The sequence below is a fragment of the Acartia tonsa genome, chromosome 5, assembly GCF_053477335.1.
Source record: "Acartia tonsa isolate MP-2025a chromosome 5, ASM5347733v1, whole genome shotgun sequence".
Lineage (NCBI taxonomy): Eukaryota > Metazoa > Arthropoda > Copepoda > Calanoida > Acartiidae > Acartia > Acartia tonsa.
The window spans coordinates 51368478-51388095 of NC_137264.1; the positions used below are offsets into that span (position 1 = coordinate 51368478).

The 19618-nt window shown below is 36.3% G+C and overlaps 1 protein-coding gene across 4 annotated transcripts in view; it reads left to right on the forward strand.

Moving 5' to 3' along the window:
• The window catches only part of LOC145319777 (uncharacterized), a 44566-nt gene that overhangs the window by 4190 nt on the left and 20758 nt on the right, over nucleotides 1-19618 (forward strand). For all 4 annotated transcript variants that reach the window (XR_013880024.1, XR_013880025.1, XR_013880027.1 and 1 more), the window contains exons 5-15: nucleotides 560-642; nucleotides 1510-1600; nucleotides 2250-2319; nucleotides 2533-2578; nucleotides 6895-7129; nucleotides 8659-8795; nucleotides 9369-9534; nucleotides 9819-9887; nucleotides 10858-11005; nucleotides 15815-15925; nucleotides 17686-17770. Coding sequence is in view for 1 of the 4 variants with exons in the window: in XM_080162124.1 (XP_080018250.1) it covers nucleotides 560-642; nucleotides 1510-1600; nucleotides 2250-2319; nucleotides 2533-2578; nucleotides 6895-7129; nucleotides 8659-8795; nucleotides 9369-9534; nucleotides 9819-9887; nucleotides 10858-11005; nucleotides 15815-15925; nucleotides 17686-17770 (1241 nt within the window). In the remaining 3 variants the exon portion in view is untranslated. The remainder of the gene's footprint in view (nucleotides 1-559; nucleotides 643-1509; nucleotides 1601-2249; nucleotides 2320-2532; nucleotides 2579-6894; nucleotides 7130-8658; nucleotides 8796-9368; nucleotides 9535-9818; nucleotides 9888-10857; nucleotides 11006-15814; nucleotides 15926-17685; nucleotides 17771-19618) is intronic.

Here is a 19618-nt window from a genome sequence, read left to right on the forward strand (position 1 = left end):
TCTATTCTTGATTTTAATAAATACACTTTAAATCTACTTGTACATATTCCCATCTACGATTTTTTGTGCTTTGCTACTTATGGATGTTGTCATCTTTGTTTGTAATATATGTTATTTAGGTGCGATGATTAGGTTGTTGACTGATAGAAATAATTATGAAAATTAAGATTGAAATCTTAAAAGTAATATAAATTAATCAGTTTTATGGGTTTATTAGGTATTAAATCTATTAATTAGAAATCCCACGTAGTTTTTTTTGGGGAGCGAAGCTTCTTTATTACCATTTTGTCTTTACGTCAACATGTTAATAGGTGTCTTACCTACTTACAATATATATGAACTAGGTAGGTAATGAACAAGAATGGTAAAGAAGCTTTCCTGAAAAAAGAAACATTTGTTTCTGCAATTTTTGGGATTGTTAATAGATTTTCGTGTGTTTTTATATGTAAATCTGATGATTTGTAATTCTTTAATATTGATTAAAAGGTTAAGAAAGCAAAATTAAATATTTCTTTGGCTTCGCTTTTATAAGGATTTTCATCCTAGTCTTTTATTTTAGGACGTGCGCAGTTTGCCGCGAACTGGTGGAAGAAAATGGCGGCAGTCACGTGACAGTTCCTGTACACCTTCTAATAATAGCACCAGGAATTAATCTTAATTTTTATGATATTAACATATTTTAATAAGAAATTATATAAAAAAGGTCTGTAGTAGGCTTCTACAATTTATACCTATATCTACCTATCTAAAGCTTTCCATATATTTTAGGCAGTGTTGCGGATCCGCATTGATTGTATGCGGATCCGGATCCTCCAAATTTGGTCAGTGCGGATCCGGATCCGGTTCCGGATCCTTGACAATAAAAATAAAATCACCAAATTTTTCAAAAAATATTTATTCTTTAATCTCAAAGTCAAAAATACTTTTGATTTTCAAGTCTGAACCTAAAGAGTGTGGGAGTGAATCAGCTGATCTTAACAAGATTACCAGATATTTCAAAATTTGTAAGTGACTATTTTATATAAATTTAGGTAGATTTTTCCATAAATTTATACCCCAGGATCCGGATCCGGATCCTTGGACTCAAAATAATGCGGATCCTTGCAGATCCGAATCCACAACACTGGTTTTAGGTATGTTTTTTTGTCTAACAGTAACATGTATGAGAAATACGAGTTACCACTTCTTCTTTAGTGATTCTGTTATCTGGACTTTAAGAAAGCGCCCTAACCATTGTCATATTAAAATTATAAATGTCGATTAAGAAAACATTTTATTAAGTAAACACTATATCCCCAAGGGGTTGGGTGTTTGGTTCAAATGGAGATTTATCTCGGAAGTGAGAGAGTACCCTTCTCCAAAATATGTAGTTAAGATAATAACCTACCTATGACATAAGTCATGACCTAAACTTCAGTGAAAAGGACAGTCAGATCGGCCCTGCTGGGAGCGAGATCTTTTGGTACAGGGATAAAGCCTAATACTTGTATGTAAAGATTAATATTAATACAGGGTTAGAACTAGAGGAGTGCTTTCCTGGCTAAATCTAATGTCAGATACAGAACCAAAAATTAGAAAAAAGTCAAAATTAAATTTACAGGTAAAAATTAACTGTACAGTGTACACTGCTCCTCATTAAATTGCAATGATTTCTTCTCATAAGTCAATTTAGATTTGTTTTAATTCAGGGGTGTATATTCTGCATGGGGTCCCCTACTAAGGAGGGGGGGTGGATATGTGGGAGGGGGGAAATAATAAAATAAGGAGTCGTGGAAACTTTTTTTCCATTTTTTTCCTCCTTGGGGGAAAAATAAAAAAATATATGTGAAAAGGGTAAAATAAATGAATACGTTAAAGAGCACTAAAACTCTATTCTGGGTTTTCCCCTACTTGGGAATAAAAAGACTTACCTATCCCTTATGTTATTTTAGATTAACCTTTCATTCGAACATTTACTTTATTCGAATCAGTTGGTAGAACATGTTTTTTTGTAAGATACTTTTTTCCAGTATTGCTCCGAAACCGATTAATATCCACTTGATTAGAACCGGTTCTCCGGAATACTGAAAAATCGTGAATAGACAACTTTCCATAAATATTAAAATAAAAATCATAAGACTAATACCAGTTTTGTTAGCCTGGGCCCTAGGCCTCTCGTGTCTAACAATACTGGTTTTAGTCTTATAAATTTTCATTTCAATATCCGCGGAAAGCTGTCTATAATACGATGCGATAAAATACTATAATAGGATGAGTTTGATAGTGCTGCAGATATTTTTCTCGGGCTGGACCAAATAACATTTGCTGATAGCGAGCCAGGTATTATTGTAGTTAGTTACTAGAGGATACGCCCCTAGAGGCCTCTGGATTCACATAAAATGTTTTCTTTTCAATTTTAGAAGCTTTTGATCAGCTGTTTACTAGGTAATGCGTCATTTAGTAAAGAATAAATAAAAACAAGTTTTTGTTTAATAACTACCTGTTTTGTTGAAAATCATCTAAATTAAACATATTATTGTTATTTTTATTTAGATGAAGGTATTGGCAACATACATGAATTACAAGCTTCCAACCAAGGGTAAGAATTGTCAGTACATTTTTTTTATTAGCTCAGCTACTCTATATTTAGGGTCTGTCCGTATGTCGAGTTTTTGGGTCCGTTTAAAATTTAACTATATTGACGAGTTTAGGTAATTTATTAAAAAATAAAGATTGCATAAAGTTTTAGGTATCTGAATAAATTAACAATGAGAAATTACGTCATTTATTTAAAACAGAGTTTCGGATCCGCATTGATTGTATGCGGATCCGGATCCTCAAAATTTGGTCAGTGCGGATCCGGATCCGATTTTATATAAATTTAGGTAGATTTTTCCCGCATTTTTTTGAGTCCAAGGATCCGGATCCGCATTTTTTCCAGATCCGGATCCTTGGATTCAAAAATATGCAGATCCTTGCGGATCCGGATCCGAAACTCTGATTTGAAATGCAGTACATTTAGAAATATTTCAGTTTCTTATTGCTGCGCTATTAATTTAAAAAATTACCTTTTCCCCAGTCTTCTCTCATGAAGAGGGCCGGAAAATTTAGGGAAGTAACCTAAAACCATCCCTAAATATTTATTCAGCTTTCTGAAAAATTTCCGAGATTATCAGCTTTAACCCTTAACGGTCGGGGGGGGGGGGGGGCGTTGAACGCCCCCCCATCCGGTTTTTCTATCTCATTTTCTGTGTGTGAAAGATAAAGAGCCCAAACTGCTTAACTTTTTAAGTGTGGGTATGAGACATAACTGAGAGTTGAAATTTTTTGAATATCTCCATCCTGGCGGGCACAGGATGCCAGCAAACCTGGTAGGGTCATCCAGGTAAAGAGCAAAAATATTTTTTTGACTTAAACAAAGCATTTTATCTTACCAAAATACTAAAATATCCTCTAGTAGTACATCCTCATATTAAATACAGGTGTTCAAGTCAATTTTAGGTTCCAGGTATGATCTTGCAGGTCCTGATCCTCCAGGTCTCCAGAAATCTTTAAAAGGCTCCTGTGGCCGCAATTTTTGTCTTAGAGACTTCAAATTTCAAACTTAAGCTTATCTTACATGTCTACATAATGTATTAAAATTTCATAAAGATCCGCCGCCGTTTTCCCGCCGACCGCCGACTGCGGCGGCTGGCAGCTGCCAAGTACAGCTGCGGCCGCTGAAATTATATTTTGATATTTCAAATATAAAATTTACATAAAGATAAACATTTTCTGCAAAAAAATTTTATTCTAGCTTCAAAAATTAAAAAATTACAGCTGTTTGAAATTTATAAGTAAAAAAGAACCTAAAAACAAAGGTTGTTAAATAAAAGGGTGAAGGAAGCGAAAATTGACCTTGACTTAATTAAGGTCGGAAATTAATCATAACACAGGGGACTTGCACAAAAATTTTTAGCCCTCTAGCTCTAATAGGAACTGAGATAATAAGGGGGGGCGTTGAACGCCCCCCCCCCCCCCCGACTGATTAAGGTGCGGCAAGGGGCTGTCAAAATGGTCCCAATCTTCCACTCCAGGATATCCTCTCCTTTACTGCAGGCAACAAACACACCATCACAGGCGGCGACTTCAACGCCCACCATGCCAACTGGTTCTCCAAAGGAGAGGAGGATGCCAGAGGAAGAAAACTGGCTGACGAGATCTCTGACTCAGACCTAGGTATTCTGAATGAAGACCTAGACACGAGAGTCACCAGCCAGAATCAAAGCTCCCCTGACATCACATTGGCAACACCATCAATACTGCCATATACATCCTGGACAGTGAAATCCAGTCTAAATTCTGACCATCTACCATTAATAATCAAGCTAAAGGCAGACATAAACACCTCCAAGTCTGCCGACAAAGTTTACATTAACTTTGCCAAAGCTGATTGGACTGGTTTCACCTCTTTTGCTGAGAAAAAGTTTTCCAGACTCCCAACCCCCACCTCATCCATCAGGGGAGAGAAGGCATTCAGGAAAATCATGAATGCTGCGGCCAAAAAGTTCATTCCAAAAGGTCGTATTGTTAACGTTCACCACAACATCCCCTCAAGCACCGTCAATAAAATCAATGAACGAGACAGGCTCCGGGTGCAACAACCTGATAGTGAACGTTACCAACTTCTCAACAAGGAAATAAGAAATGAGATCAACGAACACCGAAAATCACAATGGCAAGAACATCTCGAAAAATGTGAAGCAGGATCTCAGAAGTACTGGAAAACAATAAAAGGCATCTGTCAACCTCAAAAAACGCCTACCAATACTGCCATCAAATTCAATGGTAGGATCATCTCAGCAAATGGGAAGATTGTAAACCTTCTCAATCGACAATACACACCATCAGCCCCCAAAAGACCATCAAAACAATTCCGTCAGACCATCAGACACATAAAACGGAAGAAGGCTGACAAGGTGTACAACTATACCCCCCAACAGGTCAAAGAGGCAATTAAAACCTCTAAGAACTCCAAGGCAAGTGGACCTGATGGTATTTCTCCCATCATGCTCAAACACCTTGGAGACAAGGGTATAGAATATCTTGCCACACTCATTAACATCGCCATCAACACATCCATCATTCCATCCATCTGGAAAGTAGGCAAGATCATCCCGCTTCTCAAACCGGGAAAGTCGATTGATGAAGGTAAATCCTATCGGCCGATCTCTCTCCTGTCTCCAGCTGCTAAAATTCTGGAAAAACTCATCCTCCCAGAAGTCTCAGCAGCTGTAGACCTGCAGGATCATCAACATGGCTTCAGAAAGCACAGATCAACAGTGAGCGCTCTTCAGGAAGTTAACCATCACATTGCAAGCAACCTCAACAGGAAGAAACCCTGTCATCGCACCATCCTTGTTGCCATTGACCTCTCCAAAGCATTTGACACTGTTGATCACGAGCTTCTTCTGAAAGATATCCTGCACCTCGAGTTGTCCGACACCCTCATCAAGTTTCTCTGCAGCTACCTCCGAGGCAGACAGCAATATACTGTCTTCCGCAACTGCAAGAGTAAATACAGGGTTGTCAGACAAGGAGTACCTCAGGGAGGAGTACTGTCACCACTCCTTTTCAACCTCTACATGAGAACCCTACCAGCACCACCCGGTAACATCAAACTAATATCCTATGCTGATGACTGCCAGGTACTCAACTCGGGGCCGACTATTGACAAAATTTGTCATGAAATCAACCCCTACCTTGACCAACTAGTCAACTGGTTCAAGGAACGCAGTCTGGAAATCTCGCCAGAGAAATCCACGGCAACCATCTTCACAACCTTCAGCAATGAAGTAAGCACGACCCTACCCATCATCATCAAGGGCAAAGATGTGCCGACTGTCAAGCACCCTAAGATCCTTGGAGTCACCTTCGACCCGATGCTCAACTTCGGGCAGCACGCCATCGCCACCAAGAAGAACGTGACCCAGCGCAACAACGTGCTGAAGTGCTTGTCAGGGACTGACTGGGGAAAGTCAAAGGAGACGATTGTAAACACTTACAAGGCCATAGGAAGATCAGTTCTAAACTATGGGGCACCGGTTTGGACACCATCTCTGAGCGCAACGAATTGGAGCGAGTTGCAAAGAGCACAGAACAACGCTCTGAGAGTAGCAACTGGTTGCATCAAGCTGACTCAGGTCAGCCACCTTCACCAAGAAACTAACCTTCTCCCGGTGAAGGAACACAATGAAATGCTTACCAACCAGTACCTACTCTCCATGCACCGCCCAATTCATCCCAATCACCACCTGCTGCATAAACCATCCATGCCCAGGAACATGAGGAACACCATCATCAACCACCTCCCTCATGTGGAACCCTACCTCAGAGATGGTCCACCGGTCGAACAGAACTACAAGAAGAGACTAAAGAAAATCCATGACGATGCTCACAGAGACTGCAGAAATAAGTATCCTGTAAATAAAGTTTTAAATACACGACCCCCTGCAATTAATATTCAGGAAGAAAAAACACTTTCAAGACAGACGAGGAGCACACTAGCCCAATTAAGATCAGGATACAGCACTTTTCTGCAGTCAACAATTTCAAGATTCGACACTTCAAAAAGCATACGATGCCCAGATTGCAACATAGCGGACCACACAACTGAGCATCTTTTTAACTGTACTTTCAAACCCACTATTTTATCACCAACTGACCTCTGGACGCAGCCCAAAAAGAGCGCAGAATTTCTTGGAATATTGTAACTAAATTTATCTGCTTCCTGACCTGGCTACAAACAACAACTGTAAGGGGTTAAGCAAAACCCTTATTGCTTTTATATTATAGGATTAAAACATTTTTTCAACCAACTTTCTTCCAATACAAGTTTATGGAATATTTTACTCTAATTTTACAATTTTATTCCAGGAGAAGATCAGACTTTGTGGATGATATTCTTGAATGTACTCTAGTCCGCCCCAAACCTCCGGTTTTGGCGGGAGTCAACCCCAGGCGGGGATTGGCAATAGCCGGCGGCAGTCAGCAGCACAAAGGTGGCGGTACCGCCAGGTCTCGAGCTGGAACCTCCAGGCCGCTAAGAGGAGAGGGGGATGAAGAGTGGCACAGATCTATGCCTTTTATACAATCAGTAGATAATAAACAGGTAGAACATTTTTACCCCTCTGGAATAGATATATCTAAGTTTAGTTGTTTTAAAAGTATAAAAAAGGGGGGGAGGGGTTTTCCAGGATGATTTCTCTTGGGAGGGTAGAAGTAACCTCCCCCAAAATATTATAGACCTTCCCTCAACCTACAAGAAGCTTCGCTAAAGGAGAACCATATCAGTCCAGCAGTTAGCGAGAACTTAAGATACAGACAGACCGACCGACCTACAGATAGATATCCTGTTTATGTAAAATGCGAACGTGCTATCACAGCTATGAAGAGGGGGGAAGGTTTTGACACATTTGGACAGAGAGTAGGTATAGGTTATTTTGGATAAAATCATTCTAATATGATAAATTTTCCCAAGTTTTAAGATATTTTGGATAGGTCTCCAGGTTCAGGGGCTGCAGGCCTCAAGGTGATCTCTGGACAGGCAAAAATAAAAATAATTTTTTTTTGAAGAGTTAGAGGTCAATTTATAAAACAAAATATGCATATTTTTTAATGTTATTTACATATTTGAAGAAAAAAGATGCATATTTTGTTTTATAAATTGACCTCTAGCTCTTCAAAATAAATGAAATTTTTATTATTACCTGTCCAGAGACCACCTGGAGGCCTGCAGCTCCTGAACTTGTAGGCCAAAAAATCTTAAATCTTAAGAAAATTTATCATATAAGAATGATTTTATCCCTAATAACCTATCCTCTCAGTCCAAAGATAAAGCCTATACTCACTGTTTCCGCAAATGTGTCAAAACTTACCCCCCTCTTGTTTGGGTTCACTCAATAAACGCGTAGTAAAAGTTAGTTTATAGCCAACTTTATATCTTATTCTACAAGAACAGTTGAATGATCATACTCTTAAAGTGAAAAGACAATGAATTATAAGTTGATTTAACTCAATGTGAAATTTAATAAAGGTACTCAAAGTTTTTCAACTATTGAATTAGATAAAGAAGTTAGAAAAATTTGGGTACTATTGTAAGGGGGGGGGGGGTTAATGCAACCATCTCGTAATCAGAGAGCAAATGGCACTTGGAATTCGAATTTCGATCTGAAATTTTGCATGAGTAATCCTTGGTAGGTCTATTTTCCCTAAATCGAACAAAAAGTTGGTAAAGTAACGGCTGGCGGCTCAGCCGTTTAGCCGTTTTTTTTGCCTATTTTCAGGGTAAATTCATCATCAATTACGTAGGAATCAACTTTTTATAACATATATTTGGTTTAATTCATGTTAAATGATAGCAATAACCATTTTTAAAACTTCTAGTACCAACAGCTACCGTCTATAACCGTTTGATAGCGTTTTGGAGTGGAAAAGAGTACTATGTGGAGATAGGTTTCGTGACTAATTTGCAATATAGATATAAAAAAAAATGGCAAAACGGCTGAGCCGCCAGCTGTTAGCCGTTACTTTTCCAACTTTTTGTCCGATTTAGGGAAAATAGACCTATCAAGGATTACTCATGTAAAATTTCAGATGGAAATTCGAATTCTTTTGCTACAACTATAGCCTCATGTTCAGGTATTAGTTGGACGGGTTGAGCCGCTGCATTTATCCCGCGCTATGCGGCGTCGCGACCACATCCTACACTGCTACGAGTTCCAGCTTATGCTCAGGCTGGACCAGGACCAAGAACTCTGGCAGAAACTATGTGACAGGTAAGAATTTATTGTTTAGTAATATCTCCGAAACCGGGAAAAGGTCGTCTATTCTAATAAGTTCTGCCCCCCCCCCCCCCAACGTCAGCAGAAAATAGTGTAGGTTTCGTGATTTTTTTTTTTGAATTAATTTTGTTGTTGATAAAAGCTGTGTTGGAACACATGTACAAATATTAGACTAGGTATTTTCTTTCATAATTTATCCCTATATAAAAGTATGTATGTATGTCTGTGCCGAATGATCTGGCCAACCGTTGAACCTGTATGATTTTCGTTTACAATGATGCATCTTATAAGTTCTTTTATAACTCTTTTGGGGGAGGGTACCATCACACACTCACTTAAGAAATCGCCTCTACAAAAAAAAATGCCTCCTTCCCCCAGAAAAATTATTATCATGCTTGCTTTTTAAAACTAAAATCGATAATGGGGGGGGGGTGTTCAAATAGAGGCCTCTAGGGGCTTAGCCCCGCTAGTTATAAATGAAATCTTGACTTCTAGCTTAGCTTTAATTACAGCCTGTTATTGGTTGATTTTTTTCTATTTTATGGGGATTGTCAATGATTTTTTTAGATTCGGATATTGTGACGAATGCCGAGCTTCCAAGGATACAACAAGCTCATGTGCATCCAACAGTCATCCAGCTGCAGCCGCAAGCGGTCAAGCAGCTTCAGCATCCGCTGGTTCAAATAACGGCCATACAAGTGGTGGTGGACATCATACTCAACAAATACATAGGGTAAGATGTTTTGTCACTAAGTGGGAGTAAAAAATATTGCGAAGTAATAAAAAGTTTTTCGCAACGCTTTGTGCGCCAGTATCCCCACAGTAATATTTTCTTTTCTCTAATAAATTAATAATAAAAACGCCCTCAGAGGATAAAAAAAATTATCTACAACTCTTTTATCCTCGATTGATCCTGAAATAAACATATGAAAGATTTTCACACAACACATTATTGATTGGATAATTAATTTTTCGTCCATTGTCCCTTTACCATTTTATTTTAAAAAAATATTTTAGGAGATATTCCGTGGAGTCGCAATGAATCCTGACTTATGGTTTCTAGCCGTCACTCTCAAAGAGTCGAAGGTAAAAATAAAACTTTATGCAAACTCAATATTGATCAATCAGCATTATTTATAGCGCAGCTTCTCTAAACTTGGGTTGGTTCCATCCGTCATTCTGTAAAAGTATCATAATTATGATTTTTACTAAATGGTGCTACAAATAAAGAACACAGTTTTTCTAAACAGCTTCCCAAAAAACGTGTTTTATTTACATTTGAACACCACTAAGTATGAACAAATTTCTACTTAAATACATGCCTCACCACATATGGACAAAACTGTCTTTTTTTTATTTAAAATATCCTTTTTTATGATATTGCCGATGAATATCGATTACCTATGCAATTTATTTTTAAAGAGCAAGTGATTCTGAGCACCTTTCAGCTTTTAATTAAATTTTTTTTGTGAATATGCTAGGGTTATGTGTAATAGGTAGGTATCATTATATCGATTTAAAAATTAGTTTCACTATGGTTTTCTATGAAAAAAACTTTGAAATGTTAAGCATTTTTTGACGAAATGTCATCAAATGTTTTGTTGAGTTCAAAAGTTTTAATAAAATAACACGCCTAAACAAAATCAAATGCTCTAAGTTACGAAAATACACTAATAAAACTATTACAAGTTACCATCCTTTTTTTAAATTAACCATTTTTATTGGAAAAAGTTTAATTTGTGTCACAGCAGTTTGAACTCAACAAAACATTTGATGATATATAGTCAAAAAAGCCTAACATTTGAAAGTTATTTTCATATAAAACCATGGTAAAACATACTTTTTTTATAATTGATATAATGATATTACACATAACCCCAGTATATTCACCAAAAACATTTAGAATCACGGCTGGAAGGTGCTTAGTGCTCTTGTTCGTGCATACTCCCTTTTGTCTAATGTTGCAATATGCTATTTGTTCGCATATTCATAAGGAGGGGACAGTAAGCTTTCTTCATTTTTAGAATTATTCATTAATTTGTTTTATTTTTCCAAGGATAAACTGATCCACTTTATCCGAAGCGAGATGCCGCGTCGACCAAGTTTAAACTCGGACATGGCAAGATTTGGCGCGTTTCCACAACAACAACAGAGCTTTCTATCCTCATATCTCAACACATTTAATTTTGTAGAGCTCATACTAGGTGAGTGTTTCCCAAAGAGGGTGGGAACCAGGTGGGACACACCCCTTCCCCCGAATAAAAAAAATCTTGGACTTCCTTGGTGGAACAGAGTCAGGAATCAAAGGGATAAGGCAATAGCCAATAAGTTGATGTACATCCTCAAAGATGATGCTCAAAATTACCCCTTCTTACATTAAAATAAGTGGTTGAAACGTTTGAACACTCAACTTATTGAATCAATCAATCAAAATTCAAGAAGTCCCAAAAGTTATTTTAAAACTTTGGGGACTAGTGTAATAAAATTAAACAGCCCATTGTTCCCTCTCTGGAACAGAGGCACTATGTGCCCAGAATTCCAATATAAAACAAAAACTCATAGTTCTGTCAATTTTGCTTCAAATTGGGTAAAATCTTTTGGGTTGGGTCACTAATTACCCCAATTTTTGGTATCTTTAATAAAAACGGCGGCGGCATCGCCGCTCCCGCCGTTAACCGCCATTTTCCGCCGCCAAAAAAAAAAACATTATCTTGAATGATTCCAAATTGCCTAATTTTGCGAGAAATGCAAAAAAAATTTGGCGGCGGCGGCTAAAACGGCGGGAGTGGCGTGCCCGCCGCCGTTTTTTCTAAACATACAAAAAATTGGGGTGATTAGTGAAACCCTAAAACGATTTGGATACAATATCTTAAAAGCACAGAAGAAGCACTGAGTTTAAGATATACCTTGATAAATGAGAATTTGAAAATGAAGTCCCCCACAGGATTGGTTGAGGGGAAAATTTTTGAAAAAAATAACACGGTCTCAAATGATTCCAAATTGCCTAATTCAGTGAGAAATGCAATAAAAAAAATTAGGTGGTGGCGGAAAACGGCCGTGAATGGCGGTTCCGCCGCAGTTTTTTTTTTAAATATACCAAAACTTTGGGTGATGTGTGACACAACCCAAAAGATTTTACCCAATTATCTTTAAAACTAAGAGAGTAGCGCCCAAAATAATATTGCTGGTATGTCGTGTTTCAAGTCACCAAATGTTACCCCCCCCCCCCCCCCTTAAATAAATTATCAATGAAATACTTATAGGTATATCAATTGATTTGTATCAGGGAGGGAGGGGACATTGGGCTGTTTATTACACTAGTCCCCAAAGCTTTATATTAACATTTTATTATCCATTGGTTTAGCAACTTTAGGGGCTTTTACTGAATTTTAATTGTTTTTTTTAAATGTTGAGTCACGAGTGTACAAACTTTTAAACCACTAATTGTAATCTACAGAAGGGGTAATTTTGTGTATCATTGTTGGATAAGTTCATCAATTTATCGGCAATTAACTTATCCCTTTAGATTCCTGGATTTGTTGACATTAATAACTATAAACAAGGAAACATGTTAATAACATTTTGTAAAATAATTTTCTATAAAATAAAAGCAAATATATCACAAATCACCCTAAAAGCACTAAAAACTTTAATCCAAAGGCCTTGCAATCAAAGGATTTGTTGTCTGCAATAGGGCCTTTATCAGGAAGGAAGGCAGGTATAAGGTATAACCAACAAGTGAAATAAATCTAAATTAAATAATATTTGGGGGGCAAATGGAGAGGTCGTCAATTTTACGATGTGTTGCCCCCCAACGACAGCTGAAAAACACGTATAGGTTTCGTGATTTTTTTTCCGAATTAATTTCGTTATTGGTATAAGCTGGAAGGAAGGGGACATTAGGCTGTTTATCAATCTAGTCCCCAAAGTTTTATAATAACATTTTCTTGTTTGTTTATTAAGTTGAGTGTCATAACTTTTCAACCAATAATTGTAATCTACAGATGGGTAAGTTTGTGTATCATTATTGGTAATGTACATCAATTTATCTGCCATTCTCTTATCCCTTTAGATCCCTAAGCCTTCATACATTTATTAACAAATTTGCTTAAATCTTTTAGTTCCTTTACAAGTTTGCTGAACTCTTTTAATTCTTAGGGCGTGCATATGGAGTGGAATAGGTTTTAGTTTTATCAAATTAAAACATTTAAGATATTATTCATTTGATTTTAAAAGAATGGTAATGGATTAGAAGCAACAGGTTCGATTACATAGCTGAAATGAATATTACTAGGCGTGTGCATGGGGGGCCTCCCCCCATACTCCGGGGGGGGGGGGGGCGAGGATATCCTTTAAAGACTTTAAGCAATAAGAATAAGGGATTGTATCAAAAAATTGCACCGAGAACTATAAATATCACGATAAAATGATTTGTAAAAACAAATATTTTAATTTGTCTTTTTTGTGTAAAAATTGCTATAAAATGGGTCCGACCGCTCCTACAAAACTGCAAGAAAAAAATTTCAGCTAACGATGCCGCCATTGAAACCAACAGGATTCATTCACTGAGTGCCTTGGTTAAACATGTGTAAAGGTCTGATATGCGGCATCGTTAGCTGAAAAAAGATCAAACTATTTGAAGTTGAGAGTATCATTACAAAATATTATGATTCCTGATTCTTTAAGGGGGAATGCTTTGACATAAATTTTTCCATAAGTTTTATAAGTAAACGTATAAAAACTAATTTAAAATCGTATAGTATATTCAATAAGCTTTCAAAAAAGGTATAACATATTACTGTAGTTCAATTTTTGGTAGTTTGACGATAATTTAAAGTTTGCATATAAAATGTAATTTCAATAGTCAGTCTTTTTTACAAAATCCTAAATATCTAGGTAGGCTACTTCTCGAAGCTGTAAAATTATAAGTAATTGATATTTTCACCTCTAGCTTTGGGAATCCTTCTCAAATATGACAAAGATTAACCTAAAACTTTAAAATTGGGCAATATTCAAAAATGCATTTTTGGGGATCTTGGAGTTTTTGCATTGGCTGGGCACATAGTGAGAGGGCTATTAATTTTACGAGTACCCATAGTTTTAAAAACACCATACCCATTTTATTGTAGGCTTAAAAATTTTGGGTACTTTTATTAAATCATGATTGGTTGGTTCAAACTAGAAGTGTCTTAAACATTTCAACCAACAATTTTAATCTACAGAAAGAAAGCATAATTTTGTTATCAATATTAACATTATGGATTGCAGTGCATCCTTTATCTTTATTGTCTTATCCCTTAAGATCCCTGATTTTTCGCCAAGACAAGGATAATTGAGAATAAATAAATCATAGTTCTCATTCTTGTTTTTTGTAATTCCGCCTGAGATTTTATTTTTGGGGTGGGGGGTACTATGATTCTGTGACCCTTGTATGAGAGTCCTAACTCTGTTTTAGGGCCATTACATTCACCATACACTTACTATTTATGTAAACTGCCTGACTTAGCAGTAGTAGGAACAATTTTTAACGTCTGTTATATGACGCGGTTGGTCCAGGGAATCAGTTGAAAAGTAGAAAACACACATTGTTAACCTACCTGTTTCATATTATCAAATTTACTAAAAAATTCTACTGATGTCAGTATTGAATTGTTTTTAATAACATATAGCCAAAGGATTTATATAACAAGTATGACAATATCCTTTTAAAGGCGGATAAGCCATAAAAGATTGACAGCCATTTTGAATTATAGAAATAGAAAAGATTTTAGTCAAGTGTAAAATTAATACTGTATACTTTCTTGGGTCCTAGGACAAACGCAGGAGTCCCAAACGTCGGAGTGGACAAACGCAGGAGGAGTGGACACTTAACCTAACCAATTTAAACCATGTTTTTGGGTTTTTTAAATGCCTAACCCCTGCGGGGGGCTTATTTGTATATTCATAACTTAACCTAACCTAACCTGTTTAGAAATACTTACTTAAATTATTATTTTAACACTCCTGCGTTTGTCCACTCCGACGTTTGGGACTCCTGCGTTTGTCCTAGAAACCTTTCTTGATATAAACAATCTTAAATTTACTTACGACTTTTCCTTATAATATATCCATACTGTTATAGAAGCTATAGTTGAAGGTTTGAAATCAATAGGGAAATTCTAACATGTATAGTTTAACTACCAGAGCTGTGTGTTACTGACGGATGAACGGACAGACCAGACCGACCATAAATGTAGAAAGCTTTGCTTTCGACAACATACGTGAATTGTATATTAACTAGGTATAATTCATCAATTTTGCTTTAAATGACGTTTTTCTTGATTTTGAAAGGATTCTTTTTTTTCCATGTAATATCTATCCTATTTTCCCTTTGTTAAAATTAAAATCATATGGTTTAATCCTTTTATAAAAGTAACAGGGGTGTATATTCTGCACAAGATTTATTTTTTTTCCCCGGCTACAAATTTCTTTATTTTTTCCCCCCCCTAGTTTTTTCTCACCAAGTAGGGGGGAAAATGGAAAAATATTTAAAGAACTCTATATATATTTTATTTATTTTATCTCTCCTACCACACATTCTTTTAGTTTTTTTTTTACCAAGGAGGGGGGGGGGGAAATGGAAAAAATGTTTTCAGTTTTCTTAATTTTTACATTTTTTTCCCCTCCAACCACTAATATTTTATTCCCCCCCCCCCCCTGAGCCGGGGATCCCATGTAGAATATACACCCCTGAAAAGTAACAGGATCTGCTAACCGATGAACCGCAATGATTCTCCTTTAGAGCAAAGCTTGCCATAGGTCCTTTTAAAGTTTTAATTCACTATTTATAGTAAAGAACCGTGCTTTAAAGGTTTGTAACTATTTTCGGGACGTGAAAAACCTCCTAAAAGAAATCGCCATCAAAAGAATTAGCCACCTCCCCCCCAAAAAAAAATAAAAATAAAAAATAGTTGCAATAGGTAACAAACCTAAAATAGAAAAACATGGATTTTTAAATTACGTGCTTATTTCAGACAGCATTTTGGAGTTTGGTTGTGAGCTGTCCGCCTGTATCTACCAGTGCAGAAATGTCAAGATTCTCTCACTCAAGAATAATTTCTTACAGAAAATATCACCAGAAATAGGTAAATTCTTTTCTCGTATTTATTCGAATCCGGTGGATAGGAACCTGTTCTCATCCATACGAAAAAACTATGTCTAGCATCGTATTATATCCAGTTTACTACGAATATAGAAATGTACAATCATAAGATTAAAACCAGTTTTTTTAGTCAGTGCCTTCGGCACCACGGGGCTAAAAAAAACTAGTTTTAATCTTATAATTGTACATTCTATATCCGCGGAAAGCCGTTTATAATACGATACGAGAAATAACTATTATAAAAGTAACAGGATGTCTGTTTTTTTATGGATCTTGCTAACCGCTGAACCGATATGAATTTGCTTTACAATGTAGCTTCTAATAGGGCAGGAATAAGGCCTCGGAAAAGTGTTCCGACCCCCGCAAAATAATTTCTCAAAACTGTTGGTCAAGAAATAGATGTAATTAAAAGCATCTTTTTCTTCTATGTAAAAAAATGATAGATTCTCGTTCCTTCAAACTTCAATATTTTTTAAAACCTTGCCTGGGAATATTCAGAGCTTCATTATAGAGGAGAACGGTTCAGCGGTTAGCGAGAATCTTCGCTAAAAACACACTCACAGACAGAATAGGAATAGTTATTTCTCGCATTGTATTTTAAACAGCTTTCTGGGGACATAAAATGTACAATTATAAGATTAAAACCAGTTTTTTTAGCCCCAAGATGATGAAGTCTGTATTTATTGTGTTGCACTGCGGAACCAATAGACAGCATTGTCATTGTCAACTGCAACTTGTGGCTGGCTAAAATAACGATTTCCCTCTTCAACTCCTTATACCCCATCACCTCCCCTCCTACATGATGAACGAACTGGACAATAATTTAAATGAGTTCCATGTTAGCAAGCTAAATTGACTACAATTTTTCCCCTGTCATAATATACGTATTTTCTACTACAGATCTACCTATAGTATAGATGTATATAGACAACTCCCTTCATTTTTCAAAGACCTCTTTCGTCTGCTTCTAATTTATTTTCTGCTACTTGCCTGTGATAATAATATAAGCGACACCATTGGTTGATTTTCAATGACCCAATAGAAAGGTTGCACAAGGTGGTTGCGATGGGGAGATACAGTTATCTAACCCTTTCTCCCTCTAGTGTTTTACTCTATTTTTTCTACATCCATTATAAAAAAGTGAAATGTTCTTTTTAGATTGACGTTTAATTCAATATTTTCCTTGCAGACTAATTCCAACTTACGAATTTAATTAAATCATTTAGAAATAGATATTGTTTTTTAGATTGTTTTTTTGTACTTAATAAATGAAAAATAGGTTGGGGTTGGAGAAAATGAAAAGCATGAAGGGAAGGGATTATTTCATTTTCCCCCTCCTTGAATAAAAAACTAGGGGGGGGGAGGGGTATTTTTAAGCAGGGGGAAAAATTAATCTTGTGCAGAATATACATCCCTGCTTTAGACTTTCCCATAAACTTTTTGGTGCTACGCTACTCACTGATTGCTAGTGCTAGGCTCTACTACAGAGATAAGACAATGGACAATAAATTGATGTACATCCCCAATGATGAGACACAAAACTACCCCTCCTGTTGATCACAACATTTGGTTAAAACACTCAACTAAATGAACCAACCAATTAAAATTCAATAAAAGTCCCCCCACTTGTAAAGCCTCACCAAAAAATAAGAAAACGTTATTATAAAACTTTGGAGACTAGTGTAATAAACAGCTCCCTGCATTGATTGTATATCTAATGTATTTATCTCTATTTGTTTGTAGGAAATCTGGTAAAATTGGAGAAACTTTTCCTCACCCACAATCAGCTCCAGATTAAATCCATCCCGTACACTCTCACGTTTTGCAGGTAGGTCCGTTTTTTTTGGAGCCAAGACACTACGTATGGTAATAATACGTTGGTCCGTAAATGTTCAGTTATTGCAACGGCCAAGCCAGGTTATGTCAGTACTAGGGTAGGGCCGGATATACGGTCTGGCCGGTTATCCGGCCGGATATTCGGTCATTTTCAATATCCGGCCGGATACCGGATATTAGAACTATCCGGTTACATGATATCCGGCTGATTTTTGACGCCGGATATCCGGTTATCCGGGCGGATATCCGGTAAATTGCCGGATATCGAACGTTGGCCAGATACCTGGCCGGAACCGGATATCCAGCATTAGAAATCAGCCGGATATCCGGCCAAAAAGTATCCGACCCAACCCTAGTCAGAACCAAACTAGACGTAAAACTATTATAAATATCTACCTATTCAGTGTTAAGGTATAACTACTTAGCAAAATAAATGCTAAGATGTTATAATGAAAACAGTTAGGTAAACACATTTGAAAAAAAAATTTATAAGAGGATAATACCGTCACCTGTTGTAGGTCTGAAACTCGTACGGCTTACTAGCAAAATCACAACCTCTGTGTTCGTTCCACTCTCCCCACAAAACGAACGGTTTTTCTTTGGTTTCTTACAACTGGAAATATCAGTTTTGCCTTAATAATCAAGAATATTATTCTTACTAGGGTTGGAAATCCGGATCCGGAATCCGCCTAATTTTTGGCAAATTTTGGAATCCGGATCCGGAATCCGTTTTTTAATAGCGGATTCCGGATTCTTAATTGGTATGCTAAAATTAGCGTCTTGAGTTTTTTCTTTCAACTCCTCCTCTTTGAAGGCAAAGATTATCATCATTATATATAAAATCTTTTAAAATCTGGTTCGATTCTTGGAAGAACACCAAGAACATTAATTTTTAGGTCATATGGAGCACTTTATTTTTTATTTTTTTTTAAAAATCCTTTTAAAATACTGCTAGAATCCGGAATCCGAATCCGCCAAAAATAAAAATCCGGAATCCGCCACTTATTTTGACGGATTCTTTTAAAAATCCGGAATCCGAATCCGCTCCAAAAATTCGACGGATTGCCATCACTAATTCTTACCCCATCAAATGCTTTAGTAAAGTCTAATGTACATTAATTAAAAATGTCTCGACCTATTTTTCGCTGATATAGATAATTTTCACGTATAGTTTTCTCTTAAAATTCCTCTTATTTTGGAATTGGAACATAGAAAAAAAATTATTCTCAAATAATTCCAACTTTTCCATTCCAGTACTGTAACCCTTAAAGCCTCCTTTAATAAGCAGGGTGACCACTGTGTACTATATGTACTATATAGTCAAATTTTTGTACTATATGGTACTATATGACAAATTAGGTACTATATGTACTATATGAGTTGAAATTTTGGTACTATATGAAAATTTTTTAAATATTATTTTAAAAATTAATAAGTATGATAATATTGTTTGTTACAATATTAAAATACAAAATAAAATTTGTAGAAATAGCTCAGGATAAAAATTCATCCACATTCATATAAAAATCATTATTGAGTATTTATTTTATATTACAAAAACGCTTTTAAATTTTGTTTCTAAAATCACTGCAGCTCTGAGATATGCAATGACTTAAAATCACCTTGATCATACATATTTTTGCTTCAATGATTTTTATTATTTCTTATAAGATATAAAACTCTTCTTGTTCTTCATATTTTTATGAGTGCTGAAGCTGTTAAATACATAGGCTAAATTTTTAACCTTTAAAATTTTAATTAGTGCTTTTTCTGTATATTGCTAGATGACCAAGTTTGGTTAACCCTTAACAGTCGGGCCCCTTGCCGCACCTTAATCAGT